The sequence below is a fragment of the Oncorhynchus keta genome, chromosome 11, assembly GCF_023373465.1.
Source record: "Oncorhynchus keta strain PuntledgeMale-10-30-2019 chromosome 11, Oket_V2, whole genome shotgun sequence".
In the NCBI taxonomy this organism is placed as follows: Eukaryota; Metazoa; Chordata; class Actinopteri; order Salmoniformes; family Salmonidae; genus Oncorhynchus; species Oncorhynchus keta.
Window position 1 is genome coordinate 7,964,895 of NC_068431.1, and position 14,627 is coordinate 7,979,521.

General features: G+C 39.2%; 1 protein-coding gene across 4 annotated transcripts in view; it reads left to right on the forward strand.

Moving 5' to 3' along the window:
- LOC118380992 (P2X purinoceptor 1-like) overlaps positions 1–14,627 on the forward strand; it is a 99,502-nt gene that overhangs the window by 46,216 nt on the left and 38,659 nt on the right. For all 4 annotated transcript variants that reach the window (XM_052529358.1, XM_052529357.1, XM_052529359.1 and 1 more), the window contains one exon: positions 12,910–12,981. In XM_052529358.1, the coding sequence (XP_052385318.1) occupies positions 12,910–12,981 (72 nt within the window). The remainder of the gene's footprint in view (positions 1–12,909; positions 12,982–14,627) is intronic.

The window sequence follows — 14,627 nt, forward strand, 5'->3', positions numbered from 1 at the left end:
AGTATTTTAGTAGTAGTATTTTAGTAGTAGTATTTTAGTAGTAGTGTTGACATATTGTAATAGTAGTGTAGTAGTATTTTAGTAGTAGTGTTGACATATTGTAATAGTAGTGTAGTAGTATTTTAGTAGTAGTGTTGACGTATTGTAATAGTAGTGTAGTAGTATTTTAGTAGTAGTATTTTAGTAGTAGTATTTTAGTAGTAGTATTTTAGTAGTAGTGTAGACGTATTGTAATAGTAGTGTAGTAGTATTTTAGTAGTAGTGTTGACGTATTGTAATAGTAGTGTAGTAGTATTTTAGTAGTAGTGTTGACGTATTGTAATAGTAGTGTAGTAGTATTTTAGTAGTACTATTTTAGTAGTAGTATTTTAGTAGTAGTGTTGACATATTGTAACAGTAGTGTAGTAGTATTTTAGTAGTAGTGTTGACATATTGTAATAGTAGTGTAGTAGTATTTTAGTAGTAGTGTTGACATATTGTAATAGTAGTGTAGTAGTATTTTAGTAGTAGTATTTTAGTAGTAGTATTTTAGTAGTAGTATTTTAGTAGTAGTATTTTAGTAGTAGTGTTGACGTATTGTAATAGTAGTATTTTAGTAGTAGTGTAGACGTATTGTAATAGTAGTATTTTAGTAGTAGTGTTGACATATTGTAATAGTAGTGTAGTAGTATTTTAGTAGTAGTGTTGACATATTGTAATAGTAGTGTAGTAGTATTTTAGTAGTACTATTTTAGTAGTAGTATTTTAGTAGTAGTGTTGACGTATTGTAATAGTAGTATTTTAGTAGTAGTGTTGACATATTGTAATAGTAGTGTAGTAGTATTTTAGTAGTAGTGTTGACGTATTGTAATAGTAGTGTAGTAGTATTTTAGTAGTACTATTTTAGTAGTACTATTTTAGTAGTAGTGTAGACGTATTGTAATAGTAGCGTAGTAGTATTTTAGTAGTAGTGTAGACGTATTGTAATAGTAGCGTAGTAGTATTTTAGTAGTAGTGTAGACGTATTGTAATAGTAGTGTAGTAGTATTTTAGTAGTAGTGTAGACGTATTGTAATAGTAGCGTAGTAGTATTTTAGTAGTAGTGTAGACGTATTGTAATAGTAGTGTAGTCGTATTTTAGTAGTAGTGTAGACGTATTGTAATAGTAGCGTAGTAGTATTTTAGTAGTAGTGTAGACGTATTGTAATAGTAGTGTAGTATAAAGTACTACAGAGAGATTAATCTACGGAAGTCAGAAGACGTCTGACAGACTGACGAAGATAACGATTACCGAGACAGGAGTTTAAAACAGATTGTCAACAAACAGGCGTGAGAGAGAGATACTGTACCTAACTTTCCCCAGCGGTTCTTTTGTACGCACCCTGATCCTGTTCACACGTTAGGCAAATACAGAGACAAACAATAGTAGTGTAATAGTAGTGTAGTAGTATTTTAGTAGTAGTGTTGACATATTGTAATAGTAGTGTAGTAGTATTTTAGTAGTAGTGTTGACATATTGTAATAGTAGTGTAGTAGTATTTTAGTAGTAGTGTTGACGTATTGTAATAGTAGTGTAGTAGTATTTTAGTAGTACTATTTTAGTAGTAGTATTTTTAGTAGTAGTGTAGACGTATTGTAATAGTAGCGTAGTAGTATTTTAGTAGTAGTGTAGACGTATTGTAATAGTAGCGTAGTAGTATTTTAGTAGTAGTGTTGACATATTGTAATAGTAGTGTAGTAGTATTTTAGTAGTAGTGTTGACATATTGTAATAGTAGTAGTGTAGTAGTATTTTAGTAGTACTATTTTAGTAGTAGTATTTTAGTAGTAGTGTTGACGTATTGTAATAGTAGTATTTTAGTAGTAGTGTAGACGTATTGTAATAGTAGTGTAGTAGTATTTTAGTAGTAGTGTTGACATATTGTAATAGTAGTGTAGTAGTATTTTAGTAGTAGTGTTGACATATTGTAATAGTAGTGTAGACGTATTGTAATAATAGTATTTTAGTAGTAGTGTTGATGTATTGTAATAGTAGTATTTTAGTAGTAGTGTAGACGTATTGTAATAGTAGTGTAGTAGTATTTTAGTAGTAGTGTTGACATATTGTAATAGTAGTGTAGTAGTATTTTAGTAGTAGTGTTGACGTATTGTAATAGTAGTGTAGTAGTATTTTAGTAGTAGTATTTTAGTAGTAGTATTTTAGTAGTAGTATTTTAGTAGTAGTGTAGACGTATTGTAATAGTAGTGTAGTAGTATTTTAGTAGTAGTGTTGACGTATTGTAATAGTAGTGTAGTAGTATTTTAGTAGTAGTGTTGACGTATTGTAATAGTAGTGTAGTAGTATTTTAGTAGTACTATTTTAGTAGTAGTATTTTAGTAGTAGTGTTGACATATTGTAATAGTAGTGTAGTAGTATTTTAGTAGTAGTGTTGACATATTGTAATAGTAGTGTAGTAGTATTTTAGTAGTAGTGTTGACATATTGTAATAGTAGTGTAGTAGTATTTTAGTAGTAGTGTTGACGTATTGTAATAGTAGTGTAGTAGTATTTTAGTAGTAGTATTTTAGTAGTAGTATTTTAGTAGTAGTGTAGACGTATTGTAATAGTAGCGTAGTAGTATTTTAGTAGTAGTGTAGACGTATTGTAATAGTAGCGTAGTAGTATTTTAGTAGTAGTGTTGACATATTGTAATAGTAGTGTAGTAGTATTTTAGTAGTAGTGTTGACATATTGTAATAGTAGTGTAGTAGTATTTTAGTAGTACTATTTTAGTAGTAGTATTTTAGTAGTAGTGTTGACGTATTGTAATAGTAGTATTTTAGTAGTAGTGTTGACATATTGTAATAGTAGTGTAGTAGTATTTTAGTAGTAGTGTTGACGTATTGTAATAGTAGTGTAGTAGTATTTTAGTAGTAGTATTTTAGTAGTAGTATTTTAGTAGTAGTGTAGACGTATTGTAATAGTAGCGTAGTAGTATTTTAGTAGTAGTGTAGACGTATTGTAATAGTAGCGTAGTAGTATTTTAGTAGTAGTGTAGACGTATTGTAATAGTAGTGTAGTAGTATTTTAGTAGTAGTGTAGACGTATTGTAATAGTAGCGTAGTAGTATTTTAGTAGTAGTGTAGACGTATTGTAATAGTAGTGTAGTCGTATTTTAGTAGTAGTGTAGACGTATTGTAATAGTAGCGTAGTAGTATTTTAGTAGTAGTGTAGACGTATTGTAATAGTAGTGTAGTATAAAGTACTACAGAGAGATTAATCTACGGAAGTCAGAAGACGTCTGACAGACTGACGAAGATAACGATTACCGAGACAGGAGTTTAAAACAGATTGTCAACAAACAGGCGTGAGAGAGAGATACTGTACCTAACTTTCCCCAGCGGTTCTTTTTGTACGCACCCTGATCCTGTTCACACGTTAGGCAAATACAGAGACAAACATGAGACTCTCTGTAAACAAAGTGACAGTTCATTGTTTGCCCGTATCTAAGCCGTAAAGAAAACACTACTGTGTGCTCTGAGAGGCGTGACCACGCTTGGTCTATCTCATTCGGAACTGGTTGACTGACAGTCACGAGGAGGGAGATCAATGTCAAAGAAGATGATAAAACACATATCAAGATTATACAGTCTGTCATCTTATGTCCGTATCTATTTACCTATAATATTCAAGATATCTACCTGAAGATGACCTTGTCTGTTATAATGATCTATGGCGTTTGTTTATCTATTTACGGTATCTACCTGAGTATCATGGTGATTCCCAAAACAATTACATTGATACTGGTTATATAGTATTGGATTCAGTTATTCAACACTGTGTTACACCCAAAAGCATTTATTTTCTAGACTATGAAAATAGGTAGCACATTGAGCATTTACAGTAGTATGAAAATAGGTAGCACATTGAGCATTTACAGTAGTATGAAAATAGGTAGCACATTGAGCATTTACAGTAGTATGAAAATAGGTAGCACATTGAGCATTTACAGTAGTATGAAAATAGGTAGCACATTGAGCATTTACAGTAGTATGAAAATAGGTAGCACATTGAGCATTTACAGTAGTATGAAAATAGGTAGCACATTGAGCATTTACAGTAGTATGAAAATATGTAGCACATTGAGCATTTACAGTAGTATGAAAATAGGTAGCACATTGAGCATTTACAGTAGTATGAAAATAGGTAGCACATTGAGCATTTACAGTAGTATGAAAATAGGTAGCACATTGAGCATTTACAGTAGTAGTAGTACAAATGGTCTTGTACTATTGTCACTACACAGACATATCTTAATTAGATTCATCCACAATTCAATTATACTGACTAACTGCATTGTCAATTAGCTGCATTCTATAACATTGACAGGAATTGATGCTATCTCATCTGTCTCTTTGCATGATAATAACCACTTCTTCCCGATGTGGTCACAATCAGTGACCGGAATTACTCAAGCATGCCATCCAGACGTGGGTTTAAATACTATTTCATATCTTTCAAATACATTAGCCTGCCTTGAGTGTTTAATCAAGCACAGCTAAATTGTTTTAAATAGTATTTGAACCCAGGTCTGATGACATCTAATGCAGTTACCCAGGCAGGAGGGCTCCAGTACCAGTCCTTATTATTAATGCAGGGCCACATGTACTGTGCTATATATGGCCTCTACATATGAGTTAGTCTACATTGATGTGAACGACATCATGGTCAAGACTCAGGAGAAGGCCAATAGAAGGAAACCGGATAGCGAGGGTCATAGAAATAGTGTTACTAGAACGAGGAAGTGCCTAGGCCAGGGCTATTTTACTGCACCCTCACGTTAATTCAGTCATTATATTTCTATGGGGAGGGGCTATAGGTTTGTTACCATAACCACCGTGACAAAAGGTTTGTCATGTTGTAACAAATGTTACACATTTAGACCAGTGAACTATCAAGTTAGTTGGGACAGCCCAGTAGGTAGAGAGGAAAGATTAGATAGTTTTTTCCAACTGACTAAGAAGGGTATGTCTGGTCTATGGTCTTATGCTTATTATTTTCTTTGAATGCACTATCAAATGCTGTATCTATAAGTACTGGGGGCTGATGGGAGAAAAGAGGTATCTTTTAAGCACTGTGTGAGGAGAGAGAGTAATGTCGCTTTCAAAACAACTGGGAACTCGGAAATCTCTGACAATTCAGAATTCCAACTCGGCCTCTTTCTAGAGCTCTGAATGTCTGACCTGAAGATCACTGACGTCGTATTTTTTGAATTCCCAGTTGTTTTGAATGCGGCATCTGTTTGTGACCTAGAATCAATAGCAAGGTTCTAGAGAATTTAATCTGTAAAGTGTTTTTTTTTAGATCTCTGTTAGGCATCCGGAATAAGCGTAAAGTATTCGCGTTCTGGCGCGCCTCTCCAAACAGTGGATTGATTGATTGATTGATTGATTGATTGATTGATTGATTATTGGCTTCCAAACGGAGTTGCGGAACAATGGAACCGCAACCGGTTTTAAGGTGGATCACTTATTTTTGTTGCCACGCCGATATTTCTTTCCTTTTTAAGGCTGGGGAAGTTCTTATTCTACTTGTAGGTGTCGTTTGCAACAATTGGATGTGCATTTTGATAATAACGATCCCAAAAAGGAAAATATTTGGGTTAAAATATATAAAATATCATACAAACTATCACAAGAAATTACCTAAACAAAATCAGCCTGCTTTTCTTTAAAAAAACGAATTTCTAATCAGGTCTCAACACAGGCGCAGAAGCCTCCTGTGAGGACGGGATATGTCCTAGCGACAATAGTGCTTCTGCCGGGATGCCTTGGAGCCCCAAAAACTTCTCAGCTGCAGATATAATGATATTCTGCTTCTTGGACTTCTTAAACAATTTATTTTATTTTTTATTTCACTTTTATTTATCCAGGTAGGCTAGTTAAGAACGAGTTCTCATTTACAACTGCGACCTGGCCAAGATAAAGCAAAACAGTGCGACACAAACAACAACACAGAGTTAAACATGGAATAAACAAAACATAGTCAATAGTATAGTAGAACAAAAGAAAACAAAAAGTTGGGCTGTACAATTAATCACTGTGGTTATACAGTGCCTTCAGAAAGTATTCAGACCCCTTGACTTTTTCCACATTTTGTTACGTTACAGCTTTACTCTAAATACATGACATGTTTTTTCCCCTCATCAATCTACACACAATACCCCATAATGACATCACAATACCCCATAATGACATCACAATACCACATAATGACATCACAATACCCCATAATGACATCACAATACCCCATAATGACATCACAATACCCCATAAGGACATCACAATACCCCATAAGGACATCACAATACCCAATAATGACATCACAATACCCCACAATGACATCACAATACCCCATAATGACATCACAATACCCCATAAGGACATCACAATACCCCATAATGACATCACAATACCCCACAATGACATCACAATACCCCATAATGACATCACAATACCCCATAATGACATCACAATACCCCATAATGACATCACAATACCCCATAATGACATCACAATACCCCATAAGGACATCACAATACCCCATAATGACATCACAATACCCCACAATGACATCACAATACCCCATAATGACATCACAATACCCCATAAGGACATCACAATACCCCATAAGGACATCACAATACCCCATAATGACATCACAATACCCCATAATGACATCACAATACCCCATAATGACATCACAATACCCCATAAGGACATCACAATACCCCATAATGACATCACAATACCCCATAAGGACATCACAATACCCCATAATGACATCACAATACCCCATAATGACATCACAATACCCCATAATGACATCACAATACCCCATAATGACATCACAATACCCCATAATGACATCACAATACCCCATAATGACATCACAATACCCCATAAGGACATCACAATACCCCATAATGACATCACAATACCCCATAATGACATCACAATACCCCATAAGGACATCACAATACCCCATAATGACATCACAATACCCCATAAGGACATCACAATACCCCATAATGACATCACAATACCCCATAATGACATCACAATACCCCATAATGACATCACAATACCACATAATGACATCACAATACCCCATAATGACATCACAATACCCCAAGATGACATCACAATACCCCATAATGACATCACAATACCCCATAAGGACATCACAATACCCCATAAGGACATCACAATACCCCATAATGACATCACAATACCCCATAATGACATCACAATACCCCATAAGGACATCACAATACCCCATAATGACATCACAATACCCCATGATGACATCACAATACCCCATAATGACATCACAATACCCCATAAGGACATCACAATACCCCATAAGGACATCACAATACCCCATAAGGACATCACAATACCCCATGATGACATCACAATACCCCATAAGGACATCACAATACCCCATAATGACATCACAATACCCCATAAGGACATCACAATACCCCATAAGGACATCACAATACCCCATAATGACATCACAATACCCCATAATGACATCACAATACCCCATAAGGACATCACAATACCCCATAATGACATCACAATACCCCATAAGGACATCACAATACCCCATAAGGACATCACAATACCCCATAATGACATCACAATACCCCATAAGGACATCACAATACCCCATAAGGACATCACAATACCCCATAATGACATCACAATACCCCACAATGACATCACAATACCCCATAATGACATCACAATACCCCATAAGGACATCACAATACCCCATAATGACATCACAATACCCCATAATGACATCACAATACCCCATAATGACATCACAATACCCCATAAGGACATCACAATACCCCATAAGGACATCACAATACCCCATAATGACATCACAATACCCCATAAGGACATCACAATACCCCATAAGGACATCACAATACCCCATAATGACATCACAATACCCCACGATGACATCACAATACCCCATAATGACATCACAATACCCCATAAGGACATCACAATACCCCATAAGGACATCACAATACCCCATAATGACATCACAATACCCCATAACGACATCACAATACCCCATAATGACATCACAATACCCCATAATGACATCACAATACCCCATAATGACATCACAATACCCCATAATGACATCACAATACCCCATAATGACATCACAATACCCCATAATGACATCACAATACCCCATAATGACATCACAATACCCCATAATGACATCACAATACCCCATAATGACATCACAATACCCCATAATGACATCACAATACCCCATAATGACATCACAATACCCCATAAGGACATCACAATACCCCATAATGACATCACAATACCCCATAATGACATCACAATACCCCATAAGGACATCACAATACCCCATAATGACATCACAATACCCCATAAGGACATCACAATACCCCATAATGACATCACAATACCCCATAATGACATCACAATACCCCATAATGACATCACAATACCACATAATGACATCACAATACCCCATAATGACATCACAATACCCCATGATGACATCACAATACCCCATAATGACATCACAATACCCCATAAGGACATCACAATACCCCATAAGGACATCACAATACCCCATAAGGACATCACAATACCCCATAATGACATCACAATACCCCATAAGGACATCACAATACCCCATAAGGACATCACAATACCCCATAAGGACATCACAATACCCCATGATGACATCACAATACCCCAAAATGACATCACAATACCCCATAATGACATCACAATACCCCATAAGGACATCACAATACCCCATAAGGACATCACAATACCCCAAGATGACATCACAATACCCCATAAGGACATCACAATACCCCAAGATGACATCACAATACCCCATAATGACATCACAATACCCCATAAGGACATCACAATACCCCATAATGACATCACAATACCCCATAATGACATCACAATACCCCATAATGACATCACAATACCCCATAATGACATCACAATACCCCATAAGGACATCACAATACCCCATAAGGACATCACAATACCCCATAATGACATCACAATACCCCATAATGACATCACAATACCCCATAAGGACATCACAATACCCCATAAGGACATCACAATACCCCATAAGGACATCACAATACCCCATAATGACATCACAATACCCCATAATGACATCACAATACCCCATAATGACATCACAATACCCCATAAGGACATCACAATACCCCATAAGGACATCACAATACCCCATAATGACATCACAATACCCCATAATGACATCACAATACCCCATAAGGACATCACAATACCCCATAATGACATCACAATACCCCATAAGGACATCACAATACCCCATAAGGACATCACAATACCCCATAAGGACATCACAATACCCCATAAGGACATCACAATACCCCATAATGACATCACAATACCCCATAATGACATCACAATACCCCATAATGACATCACAATACCCCATAAGGACATCACAATACCCCATAATGACATCACAATACCCCATAATGACATCACAATACCCCATAATGACATCACAATACCCCATAATGACATCACAATACCCCATAATGACATCACAATACCCCATAAGGACATCACAATACCCCATAAGGACATCACAATACCCCATAATGACATCACAATACCCCATAATGACATCACAATACCCCATAATGACATCACAATACCCCATAATGTCAAAGCAAAAACAGGTTTTTAGAAATGTTTCTTTAATTTATAAGAAAAAATAAAAAAAGATATCACATTTACATAAGTATTCAGACCCTTTACTCAGTACTGAAGCACCTTTGCCAGTAATTACAGCCTCAAGTCTTCTTTGGTATGATGCTACAAGCTTGGCGCACCTGTATTTGGGGAGTATCTCAAATTCTTCTCTGCAGATCCTCTCAAGCTCCATCAGAATGTATGGGGAACATCTCTCTCCAAAGATGTTCGATCGGGTTCAAGTACGGGCTCTGGCAGGGCCACTCAAGGACATTAAGAGACTTGTCTCGAAGCCACTCCTGCGTTGTCTTGGCTGTGTGCTTAGGGTCCTGTTGGAAGGTGAACCTCCCCCCTCAGTCTGTGGTCCGGAGCAGGTTTTCATCAAGGATCTCTCTGTACTTTGCTCGGTTCATCTTTCCCTCGATCCTGACTAGTCTCCCAGTCCCTGCCACTGAACAACATCACCACAGCATGATGCTGCCACCACCATGCTTCACCGTAGGGATGGTGCCAGGTTTACTCCAGATGTGACACTTGACATTCAGGCCAAAGAGTTCAATCTTGGTTTCATCAGAACAGATACTCTTGTTTCTCATTGTCTGAGAGTCTTCAGGTGCCTTTTGGCAAACTCCAAGCGGACTGCCATGTTCCTTTTCCTGAGGAATGGCTTCCGTCTGGCCACTCTACTATAAAGGCCTGATTGATGGAGTGCTGCAGAGATGGTTGTCTTTCTGGAAGGTTCTCCCATCTCCACAGAGGAACTCTAGAGCTCTGTCAGAGTAACCATCAGGTTCTTGGTCACCTCCCTGACCAAGGCCCTTCTCCCCCGATTGCTAGGAAGAGTCTTGGTGGTTCCAAACTTCTTCCATTTAAGAATGATGGAACTGTGTTCTTGGGGACCTTCAATGCAGCAGAATGATGGAGGCCACTGTGTTCTTGGGGACCTTCAATGCAGCAGAATGATGGAGGCCACTGTGTTCTTGGGGACCTTCAATGCAGCAGAATGATGGAGGCCACTGTGTTCTTGGGGACCTTCAATGCAGCAGAATGATGGAGGCCACTGTGTTCTTGGGGACCTTCAATGCAGCAGAATGATGGAGGCCACTGTGTTCTTGGGGACCTTCAATGCAGCAGAATGATGGAGGCCACTGTGTTCTTGGGGACCTTCAATGCAGCAGAATGATGGAGGCCACTGTGTTCTTGGGGACCTTCAATGCAGCAGAATGATGGAACTGTGTTCTTGGGGACCTTCAATGCAGCAGAATGATGGAACTGAGTTCTTGGGGACCTTCAATGCAGCAGAATGATGGAACTGTGTTCTTGGGGACCTTCAATGCAGCAGAATGATGGAACTGAGTTCTTGGGGACCTTCAATACAGCAGAATGATGGAACTGTGTTCTTGGGGACCTTCAATGCAGCAGACAGGTTTTGTTACCCTTCCCCAGATCTGTTCCTCAACATAATCATGTCTCGGGCCTCTACGGACAATTCCTTTGACCTCGTGGTTTGGTTTTTGCTCTGACATGCACAGTCAACTGTGGGACCTTTATATAGACAGGTGTGTGTGCCTTTCCAAAGCATGTCCAATCAATTTAATTTATCCCAGGTGAACTCCAATCAAGTTGTAGAAACATCTCAAGGATGATCAATGGAAACAAGATGCACCTGAGCTCAATTTTGAGTCTCATAGCAAACGGTTTGAATACTCATGTAAATATTGTATTTATTTTTAAATTTGCAAAAATGTCTAAAAACCTGTTTTCGCTTTGTCGTTATGGGGTATTGTGATGTCACTATGGGGTATTGTGATGTCACTATGGGTTATTGTGATGTCATTATGGGGTATTGTGATGTCATAATGGGGTATTGTGATGTCACTATGGGGTATTGTGTATAGATTACTGAGTATTTTTATTGATTTAATCCATTTTCAAATAAGGCTGTGACATAACAGAATGTGAAAAAAGTCAAGGGGTCTGAATACTTTCCAAACGCACTACAGAATCCACCTTCTGCACATTGAGTGTATCCGGATGACCCGATTGACTTAAAACACTATCAACTGGTTGCCCTGCATCCGCCTCCATATCTTCATTGAGTGTATCCAGATGACCCGATTGACTTAAAACACTATCAACTGGTTGCCCTGCATCCGCCTCCATATCTTCATTGAGTGTATCCAGATGACCCGATTGACTTAAAACACTATCAACTGGTTGCCCTGCATCCGCCTCCATATCTTCAACACTGCTGCCTCTCTCGACTCTCTTCACCACCTCCACATGGCAGATCAGCTGCACAGCCCCGATCCTTCACACCTCAATCTCCTTCACCCTAACAGGGCACTCAAGGAAGTCCAGAGTATGATCCCCATCACAGTTGCAACATTGTCCAATCACAGATGATTCTATTTCATACTTCCCTCTCTCTCTCTCCCTCTCCCTCTCTCTCTCTCTCCCTATCTGTCTCTCTCCCTCTCTGTCTCTCTCTCCCTCCCTTTTTCTCACTCACTCACTCTCTCAATTTTCAATTCAATTCAATTCAAGGGCTTTATTGGCATGGGAAACATGTGTTAACATTGCCAAAGCAAGTGAGGTAGATAATATATAAAGTGAATATATAACGTGAAATAAACAATAAAAACTCTCTCCCTCTCCCTCCCTTTCTCTCTCCCTCTCCCTCCCTTTCTCCTACTCCCTCCCTCCCTCTCTCTCTCTCCTTCTCTTTCTCCCACACCCTCTCCCTCTCTCTCTCCCTCTCCCTCCCTCTCTCTCCCTCCCTCTCTCTCTCTCCCTCCCCCTCCCTTTATCCTACTCCCTCCCTCCCTCCCTCTCTCTCTCCCTCTCCCTCCCTCCCTCTCTCTCTCCCTCTCCCTCCCTTTCTCCTACTCCCTCCCTCCCTCTCTCTCTCTCCTTCTCTTTCTCCCACACCCTCTCCCTCTCCCTCTCTCTCTCCCTCTCCCTCCCTCTCTCTCTCTCCCTCCCCCTCCCTTTCTCCTACTCCCTCCCTCCCTCCCTCTCTCACTCCCTCTCTCCCTCTCTCTCTCTCTCTCTCTCTCTCTCTCTCTCTCTCTCCCCCCCTCTCTCTCTCTCGTACCTCAGGGGGACTCTTCTTTTGTGGTGATGACCAACTACATTATGACCAACGGTCAGAAAATTGAAAAATGTTCTGAGGTAAGTCAACTCCTCTCAAAAGACTTTCTTCATTTCTTCATGTCCTTGCTTTTAGGAACACTTGCTGTTTCCGTGACATAAACTGGCCAGGCGAATCCAGGTGAAAGCTATGGTCCCTTATTGATGTCACCTGTTTGACTGTGTCATGAACTGCAACGCTGCTGGGTTTTTCACGCTCAACAGTTTCCCGTGTGTATCAAGAATGGTCCACCACCCAAAGGACATCCAGCCAACTTAACACAACTCTGGGATGACATGGAGTCAACATGGTCCAGCATCCCCGTGGAACGCTTTCGATGCCTTGTAGAGTCCATGCCCGACGAATTGAGTCTGTTCTGAAGGCAAAAGCGTCTGTAACTCAATATTCGGAAGGTGTTCCTAATGTTTTGTACACTTAATCTGTGTGTACATAACTATATCAGTGGAGGCTGCTGAGGTGAGAGCGGTTCATAATAATGTCTGGAACGGAGACAATGGAATGGCATCAAACACCTGGAAACCATGGAAACCATGGAAACCATGGAAACCATGTGTTTGATGTATTTAATACCATTCCAGTGATTCCGCTCCTGTCATTACAACAAGCCCGTTCCTCCCAATTAAGGTGCCACCAACCTCCTGTGATATATATATATATATACAGTATACATATACAGTACATTAGGAAAGTATTCAGACACATTTACTTTTTCCACATTTTGTTATGTTACAGCCTTGTTCTAAAATGGATTAAATATTATTAATTTTTAAATATCTAAACAAGATACCCCATAATGACAAAGCAAAAAATGTTTATTTGACATTTTTGCAAATGTATTTAAAAAAAAAACACATAAGTATTCAGACCCTTTACTCAGTACTTTGCTGAAGCACCTTTGGCAGCGATTACAGCCTCGAGTCTTCTTGGGTATGACGATACAAGCTTGGCACACCTGTATTTGGGGAGTTTCTCCCATTCTTCTCTGCAGATCCTCTCAAGCTCTGTCCGGTTGGATGGGGAGCATCGCTGCACAGCTATTTTCAAGTCTCTCCAGAGATGTTCGAACGGGTTCAAGTCCCGGGCTCTGGCTGGGCCACTCAAGGACATTCAGAGACTTGTCCCGAAGCCACTCTGGGCTGTGTGCTTAGAGTCGTTGTTTTGCTGGAAGCTGACCCTTCACCCCAGTCTGAGGTCCTTAGTGCTCTGGAGCAGGTTTATATCAAGGATCTCTCAGTACTTTGCTCTGTTCATCTTTCCCTCAATCCTGACTAGTCTCCCAGTCCCTGCTGCTGAAAAACACGCCCAATATAATGATGCTGCCACCGTGATGCACAAGATGGCGTCAACAGACATGGCAACTCTCCTTCTAGATCCTAAGCAATTTTGCAGTATTTCGTTTTTTGTGTGTGTTATTTCTTACACTATCAGCCCAGAATGTTTATTGTGATATTACATACAGCTGGAAATAACATTTGGATATCAGAGCGACGGTAACTCACCAGCATCACGGCCAGGAATACAACTTTCCTGAATTGGATCCTTTTGTTCGTACCCCCCAGAGCAACTGTAACTTATCCCAGAGGCTGCTCCAAGTTGCCGATGGCGGAGAAGAGGTATTCGGAGTGAACTTCTAGTCCGACTCAGGAGGCGGGCGCAACATCCACCG